The 26,196-nt window shown below is 39.7% G+C and overlaps 2 protein-coding genes across 4 annotated transcripts in view; one reads left to right on the top strand and one right to left on the bottom strand.

The window, feature by feature from the left end:
* Nucleotides 1-4,696: 4,696 nt before the first annotated feature.
* iyd (iodotyrosine deiodinase) overlaps nucleotides 4,697-26,196 on the top strand; it is a 33,931-nt gene continuing 12,431 nt past the window's right edge. The window contains exons 1-2 of one of the 3 annotated variants that reach the window (XM_079642426.1): nucleotides 4,736-4,858; nucleotides 6,741-6,879. In XM_079642426.1, coding sequence (XP_079498552.1) covers nucleotides 6,813-6,879 — 67 coding nt within the window. In that variant the 5' untranslated portion in view covers nucleotides 4,736-4,858; nucleotides 6,741-6,812. Of the gene's footprint in view, nucleotides 4,859-6,740; nucleotides 6,880-26,196 lie in introns of those variants that run through there. The other 2 variants (XM_079642425.1, XM_079642427.1) reach the window with 2 other exon arrangements.
* The window catches only part of ppp1r14c (protein phosphatase 1, regulatory (inhibitor) subunit 14C), a 22,118-nt gene continuing 8,475 nt past the window's right edge, over nucleotides 12,554-26,196 (bottom strand). The window contains exons 2-4 of the mRNA XM_079642433.1: nucleotides 16,802-16,885; nucleotides 16,222-16,254; nucleotides 12,554-14,956 (exon numbers count right to left, since the gene is read on the bottom strand). Coding sequence (XP_079498559.1) covers nucleotides 14,882-14,956; nucleotides 16,222-16,254; nucleotides 16,802-16,885 — 192 coding nt within the window. The 3' untranslated portion in view covers nucleotides 12,554-14,881. The remainder of the gene's footprint in view (nucleotides 14,957-16,221; nucleotides 16,255-16,801; nucleotides 16,886-26,196) is intronic.

The following is a 26,196-nucleotide window of genomic DNA, read 5'->3' as shown; positions in this document are numbered from 1 at the left end:
CAAAACAACAAAACAACAAAAAGGACATCATACACAGCATCATTACAGGGATTACAATTTACAATAACTATCCACATGAACAGGTACCAACAGCATCCGATTGTGTAGCATCCAACCGAGCTTTAAAAACATTTAGTGGCACCAGATTGCTCATTTTCCATTTAACTTGCAAACTATTCCAAGACAGAGGAGCTGCACATCTAAAAGCTATCTTCCCTAAGACAGTCCTAGCAGTTGGCACATTTAATAAAACCACAGCATGCGATCTCAGGCAGTAGCCACTTACAATTCGCCGTGAGATCAGGGAGCAGATGTAGGATGGAAGTTTCCCTAACATGGCTTTGTATATAAAAATGTACCAGTGGCTGAGCCTCCGTACAGTTAGTGAAGGCAAACCAGCCCTTGCATACAGGGTACAGTGATGGGTTAATACTTTACAGTTTGTCACAAATATCAGCGCACTGTGATACGCAGCATCTAACTTGATCAGGTAATGAGCAGGTGCATTCATATAAAACAAATCACCATAGTCCAGCACAGGTAAAAAGGTCACAGAGACTTTTCCTGGCCTCAAGCGAGGAAACAGGACTTGTTCCTGTAGAAGAAACCTAGCTTAACCCTCAGTTTTTTTAAGCAGGTTATTGACATGACGTTTAAAAGTGAGACAATCATCAAGCCAGATACCAAGGTATTTGTAATAGGTTACCACTTCAAGTTTTATTCCTTGCGTAGTTACAATATCTAAAAACAGGCCCTGGTGTCTTTTTAGCTTTTGAAAAGAGCATTACCTTGGTTTTATCAACATTTAAAAGAAGCTTTAGTTCAGAGAGCTGAGTCTGAATAATGTTAAAAAAACAGCTTGCAATCTAACAACAGCATCCTTAATGGAGGGACCTGCACAATACATCACGGTATCGTCCGCATAAAAATGTAAGGTTGCGCCATCGACATTTTCACCTAAGCTATTGATATAGATGGAGAATAATAGCGGACCTAAAACAGAACCTTGTGGTACACCATTAGCAATGTTTAACCACTCAGAAGTGAGCCCATCAAAATGAAAACATTGGGACCTTTCAGAGAGGCAGTTCACAAACCACCCCACTGCATGGCTGGATATGCCAATACTGAGTAGCCTTTGCTTTAAGATGCGATGATCAACGGTATCAAACGCTTTGGATAGGTCAACAAATAGAGCTGCACAACTCTGCTTATCATCTAAAATACTCGCCATATCATTCACCACTTTCATTGTGGCAGTGATGGTGCTATGTTGCTTTCTGAAGCCTGACTGATGTTTAGACAGGATGTCATTTGTACGTAAAAACACCTTTACCTGCTCACTCACTAGGCTTTCAAGAACCTTGGCCAGAACTGACAATTTAGAGATGGGCCTATAATTATTTAATAAAGTGGCCTCCCCTCCTTTTAGTAAAGGCAGGACATAAGCTGACTTCCATATTTTTGGAATTGTATTTGTGCTGAGGGAGAGGTTAAAAAGAGTAGTGAGAGGTGGAGCAATAAAATCTGCAACTATCTTTAAAAAGAAAGGTTCTACGTTTACATCAATAGTAAAGGAGTAAAACTGAAAGGGTTTTCCAGACCACATTGTTCAGAGTCACTGACTGTGGTGTTCACAGAAGCAGAGTTAGTGACAGAATCAAACAGAGAGCCACAGGACACAAAATGCTCATTAAAAAAATTCAACATGGTGGCCCTGTCCGATATAGTGCCAGATGCTGTGGTAAGGCACGGAGGTAGCTCATTACGGATTTCACCGGTGGATATCGATTTTATGGCTTTCCAAAATGTTCTAGGATTATTCAGGTTTTTTGTGGTAACTGACAGATAATACTTAGACTTAGCACTTTTCATTTGTGACGTGAAGCTATTTCTTAGCTGCCTAAAGCGTGGCCATTCTACCTCTGAGCCTGATTTCCTAGCCTTTGCCCAGGCCTTGTTGCTTTCATGAAGGAGACTAGATAATTCAGGAGAAAACCAAGGATTGTCTCGTCCCTTCACTCAAAATGTACGCAGGGGTGCATGTCTATCTATAATTTCCATAAAACCAAGATAAAAATAAGACCATGCAGTTTCTACATCAGCACACAGATCGATTTTTTTCCCAATCAAAACCAAACAAATCATGAACAAAACCCTGCTCCACAAAATGTTTTGTGTCTCTCTTACTGATAATGTGAGGTTTACCCTTTTGGACTTTTGTGTCCCTAATTGTGGCTACAGCACAGTGATCACTCAAATCATTAGCAAATACTCCAACAGATGAGTATTTACGGGGAACATTAGTTAAGATGAGATCAATTAAGGAGGATTTATTTGGGAACTTAATGTTAGGGCGAGTAGGACTGTCAACAATCTGAGTGACATTCAATGAGATACAAAGGTTTTTAAAATCCTCTGATACTGTTGTTAACCAGTCCCAATTAAAATCACCAAGCAGCACTACTTCCTTGTAGTCAAGTTGAGATAAAAAAATTGCCAACGAAGACAAGGAATCCTTGACAGCTTAGGGGGGTCTGTAACAGCCCACCACCATGACCTGTTGACCCTTTGCTACTTCGATATTTAAGGCTAACAATTTCAGTTGTTTACTGATAGATTTGGAAAACCATCTTGGTTATGCAAAACTTATTTTTCACATAAATGGCAACGCCACCACCTTTATTATGTCGGTCGGTACGATATACATTGTAACCATTTAAGGATATGTCAGAGGCCAATATAGATTTATTTAGCCACGTTTCTGATAAGACAATGACATCAGCATCAGTCAAGCTCGCCCATGCGGACAAAATCTAGTTTAGGTAAAAGACTGCGCACATTTAAGTGAACGAATCCCAGCCCAGACCTAGAATTAAAATCAGCAGGAATAGCGATCTGACTACTACTGTGCGGTCCAACTATTAGATGGTGCAGATACAAAAATGGCAGATTGGAGAAAACGGCGGATAATCCAGTAGGAAGGTGAAAATAATAGATCCAGTTTCACTGGTTAGATCAAAGGTATGGGGGTGCTGTGTATTGTGTATCTTTACAACTCACAGCAGCATGGGAATATCAGATAAATAATGCATGTAGTAGGAAGTTCTTTATGCATACTAAGATGGCAACAGGATTTGAAAGCTTGAAAGCATGCTGTTACAGAAAACATATGCCGAAACTTTGCAGAAGAGTCCTATGAGACCAATTTCAGTAGGCATTCATGGGGAAACTGAAACAATTCATGATAAGGGTAAGGCTAGACAGAGGAAAACAAATGGACTAAGGAGTACAAAACAACCATGGATTTCACTTTGGGTCGTGTTTGTTAGAGTTGTTTGTAGTGAAAAGCTGTAATCTCTTAGTTTGACAGAATGCTGATTTAACAGCTGATTAAAGAGAACTTTCGTGCTATTATTTTGACTAATTACATTTTCTTTCATTCAAACTCCTTGTAGTTTAAAAAAAGTGGGATACTTTAGTATTTTTGGGCCTTTAAAACTCTCTACTACAACAGCATCACTGCGCTTCGAAACCAATTATTTCCAAAGATTTGCACCATGCCACCACGTCTTTAACTGGCTCAAATATGTTGAGTTTCCCTTTTTATAATTTTGTATTTGCATTTATGAATTCTACAGTTAAACTGTGGAATACATAAATCGGATGTCAGATTTAAACTTTAAACTAAAATTAGGCTTTTTCCATCTTCAGCAAAAATAAAAGATAGTCTAATGGCTGAGAATTTATAGTAAAATATGTGTGTATTTAAGAAAGAAATATAGATTACTACAAAACTTTGCAAAATGTATCTTTCTTCTCACATGAATAGCTTTAGAAAGTAATCCAATAATACATTACATAAGAAACAACATCCTAAAATCCCAACAAGGGATCTGACGGCTACTTTTTTAGCAAACAAAAACCACCTGTTGTTTTACGACTAATGAAGGTGTGGCCATGTGTGAAAGATGTAAATGAATAACCTGACACACACACTCCTAAACACACCTCCATATTAGTTGGCTTTCAGTTTTAAATAAAACATTTATAATGCATTGGGATTCAACAGTAGCAAAGAACATACGGGTGGTTCTATGAGTGAAGCTGACTGGTCATTTTCTGTCCTAGCGTTTAAAAAACAAAAGCAAAAGACAACATTGGCTAAATGCAATAGCTTGGGTCATAGGTGTCCTGTTAATTGGCATTGTAGAAATGTTTGAGGTATTTACAGGCCAAGCCTAACTGTCAAAATAAAAACCTGAAACACCAGAACACAAAGTTGTAGACCGAAGACAAATTCAGCCACTTCTGCAAGGACACCCTGAGCCCGTTTCCATTAATTCACCTGTCACGTCAACTGAAGGAGCATTTCGACGTAGTAGACAAAATGTCAGCAACAGGTGCCTGCCAGCGCAAGGAGCTTAACATATATTTAAAACAACAAACAACACATGTACAAATGTCAATATATGTGTAGTTGAGAAAACAGGTCGTGTTTAATCGTTAATAAACGTAAAGCAACCGGTTGGGTGAGTTAATCCCACTCCCGTGACCCGGTGCTTCAGTCTCTCCGCGTTCATAACACCGACACGAAAACTAACCGAATCCCCTCGGTTGAGCAACACGTTTAATATCAGCACGTCCTTTTAAAAAAGTTATTTGAAGTTAACTTTTCGGTCTGTATGAACTCACCTTGGGACTCGGGAGGAGATGCGTCGCTGCCATCCTGGTCCGCCATTTCTCCTGACGTCAGCTGAGAGGGATCAGGAACCCGAGGGACCTGCTGACAGGCCGGGACCCTCCCACGGACAGGTGGGGGACGAGTCGACACAGCAGGATACAACTTCATCTACAGGTAAAACAAACTCATAATATTGTGTTTTAATCACAAACTTGCTGTACGGTCAACTTTGACTGTTACTTTGTCTCAGTCATGCACACATTAACTTAATTCAGGTCCTTATATGCACCTTGTAAGCCAATATTCGCCTGTTATCGTGTAGTATGGATTTCGTTTTCTTGCTTAACTTGCCTAGAAGAAATTGGTTATTTTACGCGTGAGTCATTTCATTTTTCTGCTTGTAAACACACTTAAGAGGGGACAAGGTGTACAAGTGAAAGTATAAGGTCTAAGACCGGTCTGTTAGATGCTGACATCTACTGGCAATGGTGGTGTATCAGTATGTCAGTTCAAATTTGGCTTTTAACCTATAGTTTGGTATCAATGCAAGTGTGGCAAAATTATGAGTCATACTTAGTCAGCTTTTCATTCTTTGTATGTTTGTTTATTTATTTAGGCTACTTCAAATATGACCCAACCATAGAGCCTATAAAAAGGAAGAAGATTAATACAAAGAGTATTAAGGACAACTCATCAGAAATAAGAATCCACATGGTTTTACAGAACCTTGAACAACTTGGACAGAAAAAGTAGTAAAAAATACCATCCAGGGCAGGTAACCCCATTTGTCCAAGTCAAACTAATAATACACACTGTTCTTGATGTCAAAACAGTTAAAATGGATTACCCGGGACTTAAATGCTCTGCACACCCACACAGGTGTTTTCAATACATCTGGCTAATTAGACCTGAAGTCATTTTTGCAGTTGGGTTGAGCACAGGTGTTACTAATAACATTAACGATGGCTCTGTTTACAGTGAGCCAACATGCAAAATAGCAGGAACCAAAACTGCAGCAGCTACTGTAAATACAATTCAGCCATTAATCAATGTATAATAAACATCAGTGCCATTCCTCCTGCCTAACACATTTCCCATAAAATAAGCACATTTATATGCATATGGTCCTGTCCCTTGAGCAACAAAGCAAACATGTGAGAGAAGGAGTTGTCAATCAAACACTATCTAATCAGGTAGTATAAAGGACACCTGTGTGGTCTGGCTATGGGTGTGTACAGGATTTAAGAAGTTCATTTGTCTTAATTCCGTCCTACTACTAAAGATAAAACGGCTCTCTGTTACAGCTTTACCCTTACAAATATAAAAATGCACTGCTGTAGTGACCTATCTAAAGAAAAACAGTCTATGTTATAGCTTTGCATTTTATTGATTGATTAAGTATTATTTAGCTTCACGAGTAAGAGGTTTTTAAACCCAAAAAGCAACACAACACAAGATTTAAATCAGCTAATTTTGAGATGCATGATTTTGACTGGATAATGATCACAGACATTTGTTTTGTCAAAGCCAGTGGTTTTGAATTTGAAAACCATTCAATGTGTGACTGTTCTCCCATATAACCAGCAGAGGGAGCCCTCTTCTTACATTAATAATGTTTGACTCATCAAAACTCCACTAAATCCCTTTAAAGGGATTCAATACGTTTCTCATTAGGTTTTATTGATACATCACTAAGATATTAAAATCACAAGATTAATCTTATTACAGAGCTATTAAAACTGAAGTATTTTTTTGTGCATGAACAGGATTAGCTTTGATTTATTTTCGATGTAACATTACAACATATTTCATCAGTTAACTAAAATATGATGTTTGCCAAAAATGTCAATGAAAAACACAATGCAGGAATACAAATGGCCGTTTCACCTCACAGTTAGCCTTTTAGAAAGAAGCATTTCAATTAGGGGAAATGAGACATGAGACAAAGATCAACCAGTCCACTGTTATTTTAACTAACCGGAGATATTTGAGCAAGGATTTGCTGTTCCTGGCTGGATGTTTGCTAATCTCCGCTCATATCTCTGCTATTTGCCAGACTGTACAGGCTTACCCCCCCTCTGGATCCCCAGTGAAATGGCTACGGATTGGTGGGAGGAAAACTGAAACCATGGCAACCAGCTGTTTGGCAATTCCTCTGATGGAGGAAGGGGAGGGAGAAGACATTGGCCTGGAAGGTAAAAACTCAGACACACGCACTGACAGAAAGAAAGACACACACACGTCCGGGCATCTCTGTGGGGGTCAGAGATAGATAGAATGAGAAAATGCTGATTGCAAACTTGACTAATTCAGCTCTCCTGTAGTCATATTTAACCCGAGCCCTTTATTTTCTTACTTCTTTTTATATCCAAATGCCCTCTAGGCAAAGCTACCCCCTGCTCCTCTTCTTTGCTGATTAGTGTCTGTGTTGTTGTTTTTTTGGAGCCTGTGGGAGAATCAGACGTTGGTCGCGGGGTACAGGGTTCAGTCAGTAGGTGGTGGTTAAGCCTGGAGTGGCGTTCAGGGTCCCATGGGCACAATGAAAGCCTCCCCAAACTGTCTGTAATTGGTTCCCACAGGACAGGGATCTTGAGATTCAAAATCAATCCACACAATGAAAAGAAAATAAACACACTGAGTCTCGCAAGGAATATTACTTGCTGATCTGAAGTGAGGAGAGACACAGGAAGAACTTGTCTTTGCGTGACCTAAATGTGCTTCCAGGATTGGAAGTGAATGGATGTTTCCACTTTGGGATGCTGAACCTCTGGTTGATTAATGCTCAGGGCTCTTCTTACCAGGGTGGCAGTGATGGTGCTGAGGAATAAGCAGATTGAGGAACTGATTGGTTTTGAGGACTTGCGGCCGCTTTGCCCTTCTCCGATTTATTTGGATTCATTTGCGTTGGTAATGCTTGCGCTTGCATAAAACCCACAGGTCCGGCCTGCGGACAGCAGAGTGGAGATAAGATACGTTTCTAGATTAAGCAGGCTGGTTCAAAAAGCAGTTTCTTCAATACAGTGACAAACTGCATCTTTTTTTATCTAGAGGGATTTGAGATAATGCCCAGGAAACACTCTCTACACAACGTTATATATCCATTCAATAAATAAGGGATAATTGCGTTGATGACAGTAACACATCGGCACCGACAAAACAGTCATCTCATCACCAATAGAAAACACAAATAAACAGATGTTGGTTTAGTGGTGAAATCACTTTAGCAATGCAAATTAAAAAATTAGGTGCACATTTTCACGACTCCCATTTGTTTTTCTTGCATATGATGCAAAATGAGAATGTGCTTGATTTTTTGTATTCATTCAGTCTTGTAAATGTTACATGATAGTGAAATCACACATACTCTGGCAATTATTAATGGAGCACATTGCAATGAAGGTTTATCATCGACTAACCCACATACTCAGTGAGTAAACAGAGAAAAAAGCAGACAACTTTATATGGTTATGACTTTGAATGCACCACTGAGTAGTCTTCCTCTGTCTTATCCTCATTTGACCTTTTAAACAGCAGACAGACGGGACAATCTCTCCATAGCAATCCATCACTTCTTTCATCGTCATTCATGTGGGACAAGTTACAGTTTATTTTTCACATTTCAAATCAAATAAAACTGAGTATTTCGCTCCCTTAACTTGCCTAGGAATAACATGTGTGCCTTTTATAATTGTTATTTTTTGTAAAAAAAATATTGGTCAGTTATTACTGTGATTAAATAATTATTTATGTTTAGATCAAATAAGACCATGTCTGTGTTGCTTTGCGAGCATAGTAGCCTCTTTAATTATCTCTGTCTCTTCATAATTTACAACAAACAGATGGCATAATGGAGAATGATCTGAACTCACCTCCTGCAGATAGAGAGAACCCCCACCAGGACTCCCCCCATGTTGCCCTGCCTTGAGTACACACACACACACACACACACACACACACACACACACACACACACACACACACACACACACACACACACACACACACACACACACACACACACACACACACACACTCCCACTCACACTGAATGCTGTATCTAGGTATGAGACCATTTTACAGCAGACAGATCTCATTCCTCAGGATATGCTCAAAAAAAGGGCCAATCACAAGAGATAAAACAAACCTAAAATCAGGCAGTTCATAGACAAACAGGATAGCAGACATATGACCCGTGTGTGATCCGAGTAAATAGTGCTATTAATTCTAAATCCCTGCCATTAATCCCTCCAGTGGTTATATTGGTGTTGTCTACACTGCAGTCTCAATAACAGCAGTGTTTACTGACATCCAGGCATTTATTGTGTTTGGAAGACTTAGTGCGCTGCTGATCTATAAAGCTTTACAGACTCAAGATAGGCTCTTCATGCGTCCCTACTGAATATTGTCTACCAACTGTAGTATTTAACTAGGGATATTTACTCAAATGTTGAACTTAAGTTCCATTTCTGAGGTGCTTGTTCTGTAGAATGATGATGTGTTGCAAGTTGCAAAGGTCAATTATGAGTGTGTTCAAATCTTACCTAAAATGTTTTATGGCGAGGAACTTGCAGTTGATTTCGGAGGGGTTGACATGGCGTTTATAATAATGACTGGCCAGCTTCTACTGAGTATAAAAAAAAGGGCCAAACCACTGCGTTGAGAACTTCTGGTATGAAAATCAGTATATAAAACTGTATATAAGGTAGGAAAAACTCGCTCAACCACAACAAAATATAGCAGTCAAATTCTGAATATTCAATGAATTTGGAATGTTATACTTTGAATTAAAGTAACAAGGGCAATTTCTTTGCAGAACAAATGCTTATACCTTTACACTAGACATTATACTACTTATATATTTGTACATACAGTTGATCCTACTTCTATACATTTACATAATCAGGATGTTAACCAACAATGTACTTCTTCCACTACACACTATACTGAATAAAATGTTCCACCCATCATACTGTACTACAAGAGATGACAGTAGCGACTGACGTAAATTATAGTATGAAGTCTTTGAACTTCAAAGTGAATATGAACTTTGGACTTTGGACTGCCTAAGATGTCTGCACTAAAGCAATAACTGCTCGATCGGTCAACTTTGCTATGTGCATTGTTGTAGTTGTAGTAGTAGTAGTAGTAGTAGTAGTAGTAGTAGTAGGAGGAGGAGGAGGAGGAGGAGGAGGAGGAGGAGACCTAGAAATGGTTCATGTTGGCAACAAAGTCTGTGTGATCTTGTACACACCTAAATCATTTTATGCTTGAAGTGCAATAGTTGTAACATAGTGTCTGGAGTACTGGAAAAATGAATGAGCTCAGTGTAGTGAAATTAAATAGATTTCCCACAAGAAGTAGTGCCGGTTTTGCCACACACACATATGCAAGCTGTGTAAGTAGAACACATGCACGCGTGTTATATAGTATTTATAGAGTAGGGAACAGAGGTTGTTCCCAGGGATTCGTTTGTACTTAAAATTGAATCAAATATTAAGTAAGTGTCAAAAACGTTAGAAATTACTCAATTTGGCGTACCTTGGTCTGGCCCAGTTTATAATGCACTTTGTTTCTAGTAATGTTCCTGTTGTAGCTAAGGAGGAGAGTCCTGCGTGCCATGTCCTCCTTACCCACAATGCAGCAGGTAGGCCTATAGTGTGTAACGCAGTTCCATGTCATGGGGGTGACAGAAGAATCTCCCCCCCTCACTTCTCCTTCACTCTGTCTGGGTAAGTGGTGATGTACGGCTGAGTAGACTGTCAAGTGAATGAATGAGCCGACCATCACAGCGTGACTCGTCCGCCCAGCATTTGTCTGATGCGGCGGTGGGGTCCCACACTAGTGGAGACGAGATGGGATCTATCTTCCAGCAGAAGGGAACAGGGGGGAGGGGGGGTTCTGCTGCTGGTATCAAACCAATCGCTCATGTCTCTCTTTAACGCCCCAGTCATTTACAGTGTCTGTCTTCCTTCTACTTTCAATCTGCTCCCCTCTCCCTCTCTCTCTGTGTCTCTGAAGTATTGGCATGATGGATCACTGCATCCACAAGGGAAAAGGGAAAAAATATAGTCAGAGGAGAAGATCAAGAGAGAAGATGACAGAATGAGGGAGGGGGATGGGGAAGATATGACATTTACAGTAGGGTCTGCCTGGTGTATTTCTATGGCATTGCTTGACTATTAACTAATAACACAGCCCATAACGTTTCTTCACCCTTGCCAGTGTAATTTCATACAGTCATGCAATTAGCTCTCTTCTGTCAAACAACTGTCTCTATTCGCATCAGCTTTGGTATTCTGAAGCAGCATGACCGACAGTGACTGAGCTGGTGTGAGATCTGCTAGTGTGCAGCCAGCTGACTGAACCCGGGCCCGCTGTTGGGGGGGGTGCTCTAGTCCTTTACTATTCTCCTCGCATTCACCTTGCAGTCCCAATTATTCAAGGCAGCGTGCACGAGCGCTCCCTGTCAGCCATCCCCAGCTGTGAAAAGTGGGTCATGGAATTTAAAGGCACACGGCGCCTTGTTGCACTACGCTCGCACCGCTTTGGCTTCTCTGGTCCTCCCGACATGCAGTAGCCTAAGTGTGTGCAATTCGCTTTTCCTGCAGTAAAATCCACACGGCTGTTTGGGAATGTGTGTCAGCGAATCATAAGACATTCATTAGCACGTTCTCTGCGGCAATAAACGCTGTGGCGCGTTCACCAAGTGTGTCTCTCTCTGTCTGGCTCCTGTGTAAACTGGCCTATATTCTTCCACGTGACATTAAATTACATGAGATTTTAATTTTAACTTGTTCCTTCACAAACCGGTGATCATGCAACTCAAAGTTTCATTGTGATTATTCTTACAGTGGCCCTGTTAAATCTGAAATTCATGACCACTTTCTACCTAGCAACAATGTACAGTAGGCCAGTCCATATGGGGCTAGACATGCTGCAGAGAAAGGCTACTCATGCGCATATTGAGCAATAATGTCATACACTGATGAGTTCTTTACAGGATCAGACAGGGCTGTCCTACTAAACCACGGCCACATCGGGTGGCACTGAGAAGGAACAGATAGGCAGCCATGATGCTCTAATATGCCCCTTGTGCAGAAACAGATGCAGAGGACCACGCACACACGAGCACATCAGCTGGTCAAATTAGCTAGCTTAGCATAAAGACTGAAAAGTGAAGGAATTAAATAGTGTCCTTCTTTACAGCTGCAAAGAAGGTTATACTTACGGTCTGGTTTGTTTGTTTGTTTGTTTAGGATAATGGAAAACTACTGGGCTCATTTTTAAGAAACCTAATGAAAGGTGGAGTAGCTAGCAAGATCTGTTTCCCACATTTCAAAAATGTCACAAAATGGGATCAATAAAGAACTTCTTGTGAAATGTTGGATTGAATCAGAATCATGGGGTGGATGCATACATTGCTTTTCCTTTTTCTTTTACATTGATACCACTTTTCCTTGGCAAAGATCTGTGCCCTTCTAGTTAGAGATTTTTGGATTTGTATGGATTATTGTTGTTTATTTAAGCGAGTATTTAGTCAGTTTTTGCATTTATTGGCAGTACAAAAAAATCCACTGGAAATGGGGAGAGAGATGGGTCAACGTCCAGCAAAGGGTTTTGGGTTGTATTTTTAAATATGGCTGCTACGGTAAATACTATCGGCCTACATGGGATGCCCACTCTTCTGCCTGTTTCTTGTTTTTAGGCTAGGCTAAGCTAACCCATTATAACTTGGGCTCACATTTCAGGACAAACATGGGAGTGATGTTGCCCTTTTCATCTAACTCAAAGCAAACTATTGTTCTAAATAAAGTACAAACCACACTTCCTTTCCCTTTAAAAACTAAATGAATCCACACAGAGAAGGCATCTGTTTAAACAGTACAGAGTCCTTCTGCATTTTTATTATCAGCAAAAACAAACCACACACCACATTACATTTTAAAAACAAGAACGCTTATTGTGGATGTACAGAAAAAACAAACTGCAGCTGAAAAACTGAATATTTTCGTCTTAATAATTATAATAAGAATAAAAGGTATAAAAAGGAAAGTGTTTTATTTTGTGAAATTAAAAACCTTTGGGCTAACAAAATGTTCCCCTCTACATGCGACTTTAAAAATACATGCAAACGTAAAGCTTTCTAGTATGGAACACTTTCGAAATACTCTCCACATGAAATCCTATAAATGATAAAATATCAGCCTATTGCCCCTGAACTGTTTCTTAACAGGGAAAAGCCTATGGAGTACCTCGACATGAGTCCAAATGCATCGCAGTTGCTTATAATGGCTTCCTCTAACCTTTGCCTTCAATTCACTCATCCAGAAACAAGTGATCATTTTCAAACAAAACAACCGTTGCTATGCGAGTGCGTTGGACACCAATGCAGTCCAAATTGATAGAAAGAAAAGCAAAGAGGAGGCCACTAAAGACGGAACGCACCCCATCAATAAAGACACACACTTCTCCCAGACACATTTCTCTGGCGTCAAACGACAGTGAAAATGTGTTTTTACACAACCAAAACCTGGGAAGAACATCTAAAAACAGCACCATTTTAAAATGTCCTGGATTCTCTCCAACGCGACCGTCACGTTGTTTCAACACAAGAAGTTCTACAAAGTCAGACATGGTATCTAAGTCAATAAAAGTATTTTTTGCTTGATTATAAGTTCATAATATCTATTCTCTTCATCAGTGTTTTCTCTCTGTTGTTAGCATGCAAGACGGGTGCTTTGCAAGTGTTATGTTAAAACCAAACATTGCCCTGCTTTGTCTTTGGCAGCTGAGGGTTTACAGTATAATACGGCAGATTCAGGTCTGCGCCACTCTGCTCGGAAACACGATCGACTGCTCAGAAGTGAAATCGGGCCCTACCCCAAAACAGAGTCATGATTGTACCAGAGCGTACAGGTTAGTGAGTGTGTTGGTGTACATTGACAACAATAAATAACTAAATCCAGCACTTAAATCTTGGATTATACAATAAAAACCTATTCTCTGCAACCTGGAAAAACATCAACAACAAAAAAAAAGAATCTACGCCCTCTCGCAGATGTTTACAAACCCAACAACAATCTCCAGGGAAAAGCTGCCATACTGTATGACATTTAAGATGTAATACTCCCAGTTTTGGCACACCTTCCCTTACAGGACCTGACGAGTGTCAAAGTTTCAAGTTGTTTTCAGGTTATGACTCAACCATAATTGCCTTTTAGGTTGTCAGTAGTTAAGGTTCTGTGTAGAGAAAAAGAGTGATTGGATCCTGAATATCCTTAAAGGCAAATCACTATTAGTTAGCAGAGTTAAGTGAACCAGAGTGTAATAAAAAACAATGTATTAGCATTGTGCTTAAACCTAAATGACCAACTGATATGAATTCTGATGAAGAAGAGCAACGGACAACACCGTTATAAGTGAAAGGCTACCATCATACAGGTTTTGTAGTCTCACACAAAGAACTGCAACACCCATCATGCCTTTCTGTTGGGAAATGTACACTAGAACAGTGGGTAAAAAGCTGATGATTTTCACAATATTTTAGCCTTGCTTGCTAAAACGTCCCCACACTTTCCAGAGTTTACACATCACAAAAGGACAGAACTGATGTATTAACGCCTTGTGCTGAAAATAAAACTACATTTCAAATCACATGAACAATAAATGGCAACATACAGTATAAGTTACAGTTAAACACCTTAGTAAAAAAAATGACAAATCTCGAAGCACTGTGTTTACATAGTGCTACAGCTAATTGCACACCTACTGCAGTACAAACATTTTGTTACCACGCCCCCTTTTGTTGGTGCTTTTAGTCTGTATGGCTGTTGGGATTACAGCGTTAGTTTGTAACATGGCTCTGAAATGTGGAATTGGGTGGTGTTCATGTTAAAGCACAGTTGCAGTTGTGGCATGTTCCAAGGCTTGACATTTTATTGTGGCTGTATATTAAACATGTCGGCTCTGTTTTGCTTATGTACCTTTTCAACAGTTAAATATAATAATACACCTTGTCATTCTACGTGATGGTGAAATGCAGTGCTATATGCATGGAGTTTATGGTGCATGTTTGCAAATGGCAGAATAGTTACAAATGCCGTTATGTTTAAGTATTTCTGTGTGATGACAGTCCATGTTGAGTGGGTTAAGTAGGTGGAGCTGAGATGACGCAGTTTATGGTGGATTTCACAGCCATTATAGGCCCTTCTTGGTTGGCGCACTGAGTTTTCTCATTCCCCTTATCCTGGCCAGCAGATCACGGACAAAGTCCTGCAAGGGAGAGAAGAAAACAGTCATTCACACACAAAAGGAAATATACAATACAAAAATGAATTCCTAATAGTTAAATATGCATTAAAATGATCAAACAGGACTATTACATGCTCACAGTAAAGAAGGAGATAAGGATTTGAATCTTTAGATATTTACCATCTATCCTCAGTTTCTATTATAGTTTGCAAGCTAAAGTTGGCAAACATGTCCTTCCTTTAAATACGAGTACATCAATTATCAGCAAAGGTTTTAATTTTTAAATAGCTACATTTTTTGAAGTAAACTCCTTGGCTTTCTTGTCAATAAATTGGACGAGAAGATTGATACCACTCACGACTCCGCACTGAAGCTAGAGCAGCTTGTTAGCGTAGAATAGCATAAAGAGTGGAAACAGTGAGACTGCTGGTCTTTTTAATGTATAAGCAAATATTCTACCTAACAGCTGAAAGGTGCTGGTAGGCAGAATGACCCTTCGGACAAAATTAGACTAGCAGGCTGATTTTCAAATTTAGTAGAGCAGAAGCAGCTATCCATGATAGGGTGACGGTGTGGAGAGAAAGAGTCTGTGTCTCTGTGTCTCTGTGTCTCTGTGTCTCTGTGTCTCTCCCTGTTATTTTTCCCAGTGCACCTTTTTCTAACACTGCTCTCTTTTTTTCTTTCCACCTCCCTCCATCACTTTCTACTTTTGTCACATTTCTCTCCATTGCTTCCGTCTTTCACTGTTTATCCCCAGCTGATGCCTTCTTTTGGGGATTGTGTTCAAAATGGCATATGTGCTACTCCATTGTCAAGGGATTACAATGTGTGTGTGTAAGTGTGACACTGGTTTGACACTTTGAGAGGCTTTCTATAGTGACCTTGAATTGGTTGTTGCAGTTTGACCTAATGCCGCACACACACAAACACGCAAGTGAAAGATGGAGTCTAGGCTGAACAAGATTGCCGCATGTAGAGGTAATGTGATTGGTCTGCGCTACCTGTAATCACCAAAATAGCTTAACCTTTTTTGACCCTAACCCTAACATGTAACACCTCTTCTCACACACAGACACACGCACACAAACAAACAAACACTTAACATAATCCAATTAATTAAATAATAAGCAATTTGGTGTGTTTGCACACAGTACTATTTTGCTAACAGTGTTTAAGCTGCTGAAAAATATGTAATGTTAAGCAATGTCTCTTCAATTTTAGTCTTTGTTGTATTTATGTCAGGATGATAGTGGAAATTGTGTGATAGACACACTGAACATACTCACCCCTGTTGGTTTGTAGCAGTCTATTAACGATACCTGTGCAAAAGGAAGAAAAGGAAAACATTGAACAAGTGTGACAGCTCTCAGACTTTTCATTCACCACCCTCTCCACATCGGCTTTCTAAGTGGTTGGTGAGCATGTTGTTGGGCTATGGTACCTGTCAGTCAGAATCAAACAACCAGAATGTATTTGAATACACCAGCATTAAGAATCATACAGCGAGAAATACAACTAAGTACAAAAGGCAGCTATGTCGATTTTTTCACTGATAGAAGACTCAATAGACCAGCATGCAAATAAGTCACATGACAAGTTTCCCTTAAGAGCAGGATTTTGCTGCTGCCTTCAAAGACAATTTGGTTGTAGGATTCTGACTGTCTAGTACTTCAGGTGTGTTGAAACAGGAAGAAAAGCTAAATGTAACTGGCAGACTGACTGCGTGAAAGTGGATTGCTATACATTACAATACATTTCCATTACATTAGTAGAGTATATTACAATGGGGTTAGCTAAAAATAGATATAGGCACAATAGACATAAAACATAAAAGAGACATAAGACAATCAATCCCCATCCCTATACCTGTAGTTTGGTGGCCCTCTCGTCGTCACTGGTGACATCCAACAGCTCATCTATGTCTATCTCTACCTCTGGCATCTCTTCTTCCTAAAACACAGAAACAGTCTTGGTTAGTGAGGAAGACAGTGCCATGAAACCAAAAAAAAAGAAGAGGGAAATATGAATTTGAAACAAAGCCTTTACTAAAACCAACCCCAATCACACACTTTCTCTCTATCAGTTCTTTCATTTCATCTCTGTATTCAAATCAGTGTTTCCACGTTGTTTTTGCACTCTGAGCTCCAAGCAGCCTGAACATATATTTGCCAACTAGGAGCAGGCATCATATGGAAATGTCATTGTGATATATCACGCTGTCGGGCTGGGCCATTTAGTGGTTTGGTGGTTGGAGGCTGTTTTCAGCTCAACCCCACTTCAAAGGGCCTGTGTTTATCCAGATCTTTTTATTTCACCACAAGGCTTCTGCAAAAGGGGCACGAAGGGTGGATCAACCCTTTCCTCCCAGCTACCACATGACGTATCTTCCAAACTTTCCCTCCTAGGTATTCGAGCCAAAGAAAAACCATGTGCAAGTGCAGTTTTTTTGTGTTGTGGCCTTTACCAACAGCTGAACTGCTCAGTAACAACATACTGCATGATTGAAGCAAATGCTATCCCATCCCAACATCATTTGGGAAAACATCAATATTAGACGATTCCGTTCCTCACCAATTATGTCGAATGCCAACATTCATTGTCAATACAGGATATGGTATGCCTTTCTTCTGAGGGACAAATGGGGCTCTCGTAGAACACCGTTTGCGAAACGTTGCAAAGCCTCCTAGTGTCACATAAAATATGGCCTTTTTTGCCTAATCTGAACCATACCTAAGCCATTTGCCATAACCAGTTTGGCTTTGAAAAGCAAGAATCGCAGGCCGCAGGATAGCTCAGTGGTTACAGCTGGCAGCCTACTGAGGTCACCACCGCCTAGTAAGCCACTTCGAATCCTGTCCGGCCGAACATTTCAGGCAAGTCCTCCCCTCTGTCTCCCCCTTTCAACTCTAAAATCTCCAAAAAAAAGGCCCTCTGTCCTAAAAATACCTTGTAAAAAAAGCTAGAGTTATATAAATGTTCGCATTGGTCTTCAATAATTAATTTATTCTAGGGTTTTGTAGAACTGTCCAGTGAGGGACGTTCTTGTCTTCCTGTCTCTTTAGCATCCCCTTCTACTGCATCGTAGTGCATCCTCTTGAACTAACTTCTATTCATCTTCTATCATCTTTGTCACACATTGTGTAGTTTGGATAATCCCACTGAGCATCAAACATCCAACTCTTTGGCTATTTGTGGCATTCGTCGCCATCAGCTCACTGATTTGGCCAATCGGTTGATTCATTATGGCTCTCAACAACCTTTGACCAGAAATCAAACCAGCCGTGTCTGGAAAATAACTGCACAACAGCTGACTGATCAATGAGCTGATGATTAGCTGATCATGTATATAATGTTGTTGTTGTTAGTGTTTGGGTGTTCCTCATGCCAAAAACTGGTTAAAAGTTAATAGACGACTACAGGAAAAAATACCTTGCATGAGAAAAATGCTCTTTTAGATTGAACGCTCTTGTTGGGCAGCAAACTAGACTTTAATACCTTTTTCTATCACATCCCTTTCCCTTTGTCCACGATGCTACAACACTGAAACTGTTTTTAAAGTGTGCTGTGTATGTATGTGTGAGCGTTTATGTTTCTCTCAGAGGACTCCTTCATGCTTTCGCCTGGAGCGTGCGCTGATATTCAGACACAGGGAAGGGGAGGATGGAGAGAAGATTTGATTTGAGCTCTCAGCATTAAATCTCAGTCACTGTCATTTCACTTTTCACGTGGGTGGATGTGCACAGAATACAATTAGATCACAATTATACCTTTGAAATACAATACCGAATGTAGCACACGTAGCATGTAGGCTCTATGTTTGAAGGCATGACTACAGATGAATTGCAACTGGAGTTTTCATATAAATCATTAACGTTGATGATGACCAAATACAACAGATATGTATAAGGCCCATGTAAGGAATAAACACACATACCTAACTTTAAAAATCCTACTTGACATCAGTGACACCTCATTTGCATTCATTTGCATTTGTTCATACCCACACTCGCTCATAAGGCTACCCCATCATCATCCTCATTCCTGAGCTGTTAAGAGGCATTTACACGGTGTGCATTTTAAGCATCTCCCTAAAGTCAACTGTACCCTCCAACCTCTTCTTCTCAAATCTCTCTCCGCGTCTTAGCGAGAGGGTCTCGCTCTGAAGTCCCCCCTCGTTAAGAAAACAGAAAAGAACGGCGGTAGGTTATGTTTGTTATTCAGTATATGTCTAGAAAGTCCTCCAACATTGGGCTGACTAAGTAGAAATACTCAAAGATAGCCAAGCTAAAATAATCTCTATTTAGGAAACACACGGACAAAAATTGACGGACGAGGCTGAGCAGGTGTCATGCACTCTAAAAATGAATTCAGGCGACCTTTCACCTCCACTTAATTAAATACTTGGTTGCAAGATAAAAATATGCGTTAATTGATTTAGATAAACATTTTAAGTTGCAAACATTAATTTATAAGTTGTGTTGATGTAATAATGTTGGTAATTACATCAACTTAATATTGTGTATAATTTGAACTCTGATTTCTTCGTTAATTGACTTAAAACAAAATTCAAGTTGTGGTACTACAATTGGCTTGATAACTTCATTGTTCTACACCTTGAGTTAAGGATTTCAAGTCCACTCCCACTTAACATGCCTGGACAAGTTCCGATAGTTAAGACAAATAGAAATATACAAAGGACATTTTAAGGTGAGTGTCATCTTTTGCCATTCAAATACAGTAGATAGCCTTGTGGTTGCACTGTATTAGGCAAATTGCTGTTTGACCAAAATTAGCAGCCTTTGAACTGTGAATAGTTCTGTGAGAAGATACAAAGTAGAAGAGGCTACTGTGAGAGTAAAAATACTTTGGTTACTATTGTGGTATCGCTTTTTATTAAAAATGAATCTCGGTGAAGCAGATCAAGGACATGCTTCTTGAGGTAGGATCGTTATTTAGAGTTATTCAGAACATATTAATTTAGGTAATTTATCTTTTTTTCCTTTTTCAAAAATAGCACAATACAATGGAAGTACGCAGAGAACTATAGCCATCCGCTGCCTTGTCGTGTACCTTGGAGAAAAGGAAGAGGACCTTTTCAAGGAGTTTAGCGACGTAATTCAAAATCTTGAAATAAAAGAAAGTCCACGGGCCCAGTTTAAAAACACAGGACAAAAGCACTGCTCTCTGTCAGTTACATTTTGAAGCATATTGCACTTTTGGCCACACCCAAATCAATAATATCTTAGCAACGTTCAGGATGGATAGGTGTTGACAGCAATGGCATGGGAAAAGGATTGTGTAACATTTGAAAAGTGGCTTCTGCTCTTCACTTAACCAGTTCAAATATTGTATGGAACCTGCAAAAAAAGATGAGAAGATACACTAAAACTTGCACGGTTGAAATTGAAAAAATCTGTCCACCTGCATTTAAAGACTAGGCAAAGTACTCAAAACCACCTCTGTGTGTCTTCAGGACCACATCGCCATGGTGACACACACATGCAGACTCAATAGGTGAAAACAATACCAGCGTTGCTTTAGCAGCTGGTAATAATGGCTCTGAATTCGCCAAGACGGACAGTTTAAAAAGTATGCAATTACTTCATTCATTATCTCTTATGCGCTAACCTATTATTTAATGTGCTTCAAAAAGACATGAATATTGCCTTCATCAGTGACCGGTCCACCCCAGGATCTGACCATACGATGGCAACCATCGTGCTCGAGGGAAACAAATGAATGAGCAAGTATTCTGCGTTAAATGTGTTCATACTGTTTGAAATAATGACTGTCGGCAGTTTAAACATCTTTGTTACATCTTTTGTAAAATTGATGTGTGTGATCTGCAGATTGGTGGCCATTGAGAGTTTGTTACTGTAGCTTTACCAAAACTTTACAGATTTTACATATTTGGCACTGGTTTTAAATATGCAAAGGCCTCTAACTTTGATGTGATGGCAGCATGTATTTGCTGTGTCCCCATTTCCCATGGTAATATGGCTAATGTGTTTTTTATTTATTATTTGTGGGGCAATTTAAATTTGTGTTATTTATCTTGTTTTTCAAGATTTAAATGAAGCTCAGCGCAAGTTCTTTCAGGAGGACTGCGTGTATATACATTCACTCCGCAGCTGCATATAATCAGCTCATCACAGGCGTTCTCTTTAACCTATTACATTTCACCTCATTCTCCAGCAGCCAATCAACGTGCTGCAGCCAAACTATAAAATGGTTCTCCTCTCTCCTGCAGTCAGCTGTGATTTCAGGTGTTCATGCACCTTATCATATGGCATGTGTCAATAAATGTTCAAAATAAATGAATTGTCTCCTGATTGAAACATCATGTGTTGAAATAAACAACTGCAGTTCAAAATAAAAAGGGAATTGCCTAACATTTTTGTTGTGGAATCAATTAATTTCTTTCTTTAAAAAAGGCAAAAACATGAAAAAGCTAAGAAAAAAAACTAAAAACTATTGAATACAATATATTTGGAGCAACTTAATTTATAAATGGTTGTCAACTTAAAAACATGTGTTCACAATTATGCTAATTAAGTACATACAACTTAAAATTCCTTTTAAATCATACGGTAAAACAAGATGGAACAACTTAATTTTTGGAGTAATCAACTTAAAAACGTATATCCCGAATGAGGGTACTTAAGTACATACAATTTAAAAATATTTTTGAATCATGTGATAAAACTAGTTGGAACAACTTAATCTTTTGAGTAATCAACTTCAAAACTTGTGTTTATGCTACCAATTATTAAGTAAGTAAAAAAACACCTGATTAGAATAAAAACCTTCTCTCCTAACTCAAATAACTTTGTTGCTTTAACACAATTTCATTACAAGTTGTCTTGACTCAATAAACATCGATGCAAACTGTTGCGTTGATTTTCTTTGTTGAGCCAAGGCATTTGTTTTTAGAGTGTGCCCTTAGGACAGATGAAACCCATTATATGTCCAAACTAGAATTTCAAGAATGAATGGTAACAGATGACTGCGCCTTCTTCAAAGTTCAGCTTGTCTACAACTGACAGCAGCTACCTGTCAGTTCTGAAATGTGAGCAGGGCACAGAGATCATGGACTGGGTCAACAATGCAAAAAAATGGATTACAAGTTGCATAGAAAACGGACAGAGAGTGGCGTCCTGCTAGCATACTGTGGTCTGATGAGTTCCACAGGCTACTGAGGAAAGATTCAACCTAATAATAGAGATGAATAAGTTAATTGGAATGAGTAACAGTCAAGTGAAAGCTTGTCAAGAGAGTGAATTTAACTTTATTGTAGCGTGGTTATCCCTCAGACTGATCTGTCTGTGTCTGTGTGTGTGTGTCTGTCTGTGTCTGTCTGTGTCTGTCTGTCTGTCTGTCTGTGTCTGTCTGTGTCTGTCTGTCTGTGTCTGTCTGTGTCTGTCTGTCTGTCTGTCTGTGTCTGTGTCTGTGTCTGTCTGTGTCTGTGTGTGTGTCTGTGTGTGTGTATGTGCGTGCGTGTGCCCATTCCTCCTGTCAGTAGGCAGAATGTCACTGTGATTGGTGATGACTAGGGCAAGTATGGGCTGTGTGTGTGAGGCATGACTGCAGGCAATCGCCAACGACGTGCAAATCCTCCCCCCACACACTCAACTTTTTGCCACCATCAATCAGAGAAACGCTCACCACAGGGCTTTGTCTCTCTGTGGAGACTGTGAGAAAGTACCCAAGTGCGTGAAACACACTGCATGCAATGACAATCATTTCAACACTCATGAACGTTTGCAGACTTAAAATGTAGATAAACGGTAAACGTGCCGCCGTGCTGGTGATTGAGAAGCTGAAATAGTTGAGGTCACACCCAATGCCCTCTGGGAAAATAATTTTTCATCTTCCCAGAAGTTGAAGGGTGACAAAAATGACAGCGGACAATGCCAGGAGACATAAAGGGAGAGGCAATACACACACATACACACACTCACTCTTAAAAACAATATCAGATTGTGTTAGACGGTAGATAGAAAGGTCCCTGCAGCTCATACAGAAGCTCATCCTACAAATATATGTTTAATGGGAGATAGAGCCAGGTATTCCTCCACTAAATAAAATGCTGTTGTTCTTTCTAAGATATGATCTCAAGCAGCATAAACCACAAAATGATACTCTAGACAGAAATGAAGTCGTAGCAGATGGCCACTGTCTATTTTCAAATTATTCTTGTACTTTTGTGTTTGCTGGACATTAACGACAACAAATTAAATACAATGAAGGAAGATAATGAAAAACAACTAAGTACTGCAAAAAATAGGTTATATTGACAGGTAGAAACTTTTAAAAAATGTGGAGAAGCCATAACAAAGAAAACAAATGCATGATTGTTTTTGTTTTGTGCATATCTTCAGCAATATATTAGTGAAAAGGTGATATGTTGTGTATTAAATGTAATACCATAAAAGGGCACTGGCAACGTTATGTGTATTGTTTACAATTTAATAGTGTAAAATCAGGATGGAATAGGATTTTTGGTGTGTTAAAAGAGACGAATAGAACCACCAGTTTTTTCCAATCGGGGGCAAATGTGTTTGTTTTCATAAGCAGAAGAAAGACAGAGATGAAAAGACTTAGTGTGTATCCTATGTATAGAAGACTGTGCGCAAAAGATAACAAGGAGCGGAGTGTTTGTTGTAAAGAAGGATACTTTGAGTCGACTTTATGAGAGAGCCAGCAGCGAGACAGGCCAGCCAGTGTGTTTGTTTTTCTGTTAGTGCAGAGAAAGTGTATGTGTATCACACTTGTTTTCACCGACAGCTAAGCAGCCAGCAGGGCTTTCCGTCTGGTTTGTCTGTGGTGAGGTGACTAAATCAAAACTAATGTGAGCGGGCCGGCCCCGTGACTCACCACAAACTCCATTCAGACTCTATTCAAACACTCGAACAAAGAGTCAAACTCCTTGTGACAGGGCATCACTTCACTCAGAAAAGTGATTCATCATTATTCCCATTCATAGTCTAATTACGTGAACGAGAACTACCAGTTGTATTTAACAGTGAAGGGTTAATTGCTCAGGCCACTTATATACAGCAGAAAGGTAATTGTGTAAAGTGGATTCAATATTTTATTTTAGGTTATATTTCCCATTCCTTTGTCCATAGCTAATAATGACATAATGGCACGGTGGTAGCTAGCTGCTAACTTGTGATTGAAATACTACACTCCAAATGAGTCTCACACCTCAGAAATAAAGACCGTTCAGAAGCTATGCTAGCTTATAGCTGTACTGCAAGAAAAAAACACCCGCCACAAATGTCAGGGAGAAACTAGGAATAGCTAACCAACATGCTTTGTTTCTTTACTCTTGGACTTCTATACATTTTTTGGAAGAGCTACATTGTCCAACTATAGCCTTATCAATATTCAAATGTAAAAACGATTACAAGAAATCCAACCTACCTAAAAAGAATATTTTAGACCATTTAGGGTTAGAGTAAGGTATGTTTTTGACTTGTAATATTTCAGTATGATACATGAACTCTCTACAATTCTGGATTTATTGATGATATGAAATGTAAATACTGTAAAAAAAAAACGAGCTGCAGTGACACAGCAGTAAGTTGTTTTCAGGACAATGATGGCTGCTGTCAGGTAGAGGCTAAAAATGGAAGCTTAGCAGTCAAAATCGTTGTCTATCAAATTACATTTTCTCTACAGGCATATTCAGAGAGAGAGAGAGAGAGAGAGTTTGTGTGCGTGTGTGTGCGTGTGTGTGTGTCACAGACAGAGTGGTTATGTTGCAGCGGTGTAAAGAGCACAGGAACGTTCAGTCTCTGCCTGTAATGGCTAAATAAGTGTCTGGGTAATAAACATAAAATGTGGCCCTGATGTTGCCGTATAATAGAAGATAACAATTCACACAGAGTCTGAAAGGTTTCAAAGAAAAGTACTCGGGTCAATAAAAGAATAACACCCACTCATCGGAACAGACAGCGCTGTATGTGAGGGGATAAGATTGAAGACTAGAGGGGCGGGAAACGAAAGATCTGAGGGAAATAGGGCGGGACGGGAGGGATTTAAGGTGCATTTTAATAGTAAGGAGATGCTAAAATATTTAAATGACATTGTAAACAAGGAAAACTTGAAAAGCCAGTAAAAAAAAAAAAAAGGAGAAGACAAAAACAAACAAGCTATGTAAATCGGGGATCATGCTGAGACGAGAGAACGGCCGCAAAAGGGAAGCTAAAAAGAAATGAAGAAAGCTAAGTTTGGCACCAGTAATTGGAATCCAAAAGAGAAGAAAATAAGATGCAGGGAGATGGGGAGCGCACAGATAAGTGGGTCACGGTGGTGATGATGAGGCAGAGGAGGGTTGTGCAACACAGTAAAACTTCACAGCTCAGCTTTCTTCCGCTACACCGCCATGCTGTGTCACATCAGAGGGATGAATTCATCATAAGAGACCGAGTGAGCTGTGGGAAAGAAAGAAACTACTACACGCCAGAGACTGGAGGGTGAGGATGGGACAAAAAGCTGAGAGGCCTAAAGGATCAAGGTTAACAAGAGGACAAAGGTTTCCATGAGAAAAATGTACTTTAAGAGGATGCAATAGTAGAAAGAAGCGTTTCTACAGCTATTCCCCTCCCTTTCCTCCCTCCTTTGTCTCTAAACACCTCTCTCTCTCTCTCTCCCTCCCCCCCCCCCCCCCAGGCGATGCAATTTGCTGAAACCATGCAGCAGGGATGATGTGACTTCACTGGATAAAGTTAGCTGCTGCAGCAAAAAGCTCTTTCCCACGCTGAATCAGCTGTACTCGTCTAGAGGACATGGAATATCAGAGAGGGGAACCGGTAGAAAAAGAGGGTTGGGGAGGGAGGGAGGGATTCATCCTCAAAGGAGCATTGCAGTGCAAACTACTATGATCCTGCATCCTGAATATTGGAAGCTAATTCTGTGAAGTCCTTCATCGATTATTCAACGCTCATTGTGGATTGAAATTCTCAACAATAGGGTTGCCCGGATTTGAGCTAATGCTAGATATTCATTGTTGAAGATACCTATCGTAGATTTCTAATGCAACTTTTTTTTTTACAGTAACAGTAGATAAGAGTTGGACTATCATAAATCCTTAATTAGTTACACGATGGGGAAATGTATGTTGTTACACCAAAGGGACAGTGCAGATAAAAAAAGGCAAATAAATAAAAAGTATAGACATACAGTATCATGTGTTATTCAGTACACTCACCATATTGTGCTTTAATTACATTTGTATATCAATTACTCACCCT

The sequence above is a fragment of the Notothenia rossii genome (assembly GCF_949606895.1).
Source record: "Notothenia rossii genome assembly, chromosome: 8".
NCBI lineage: Eukaryota > Metazoa > Chordata > Actinopteri > Perciformes > Nototheniidae > Notothenia > Notothenia rossii.
This window is presented reverse-complemented; position numbering and strand designations above follow the sequence as displayed.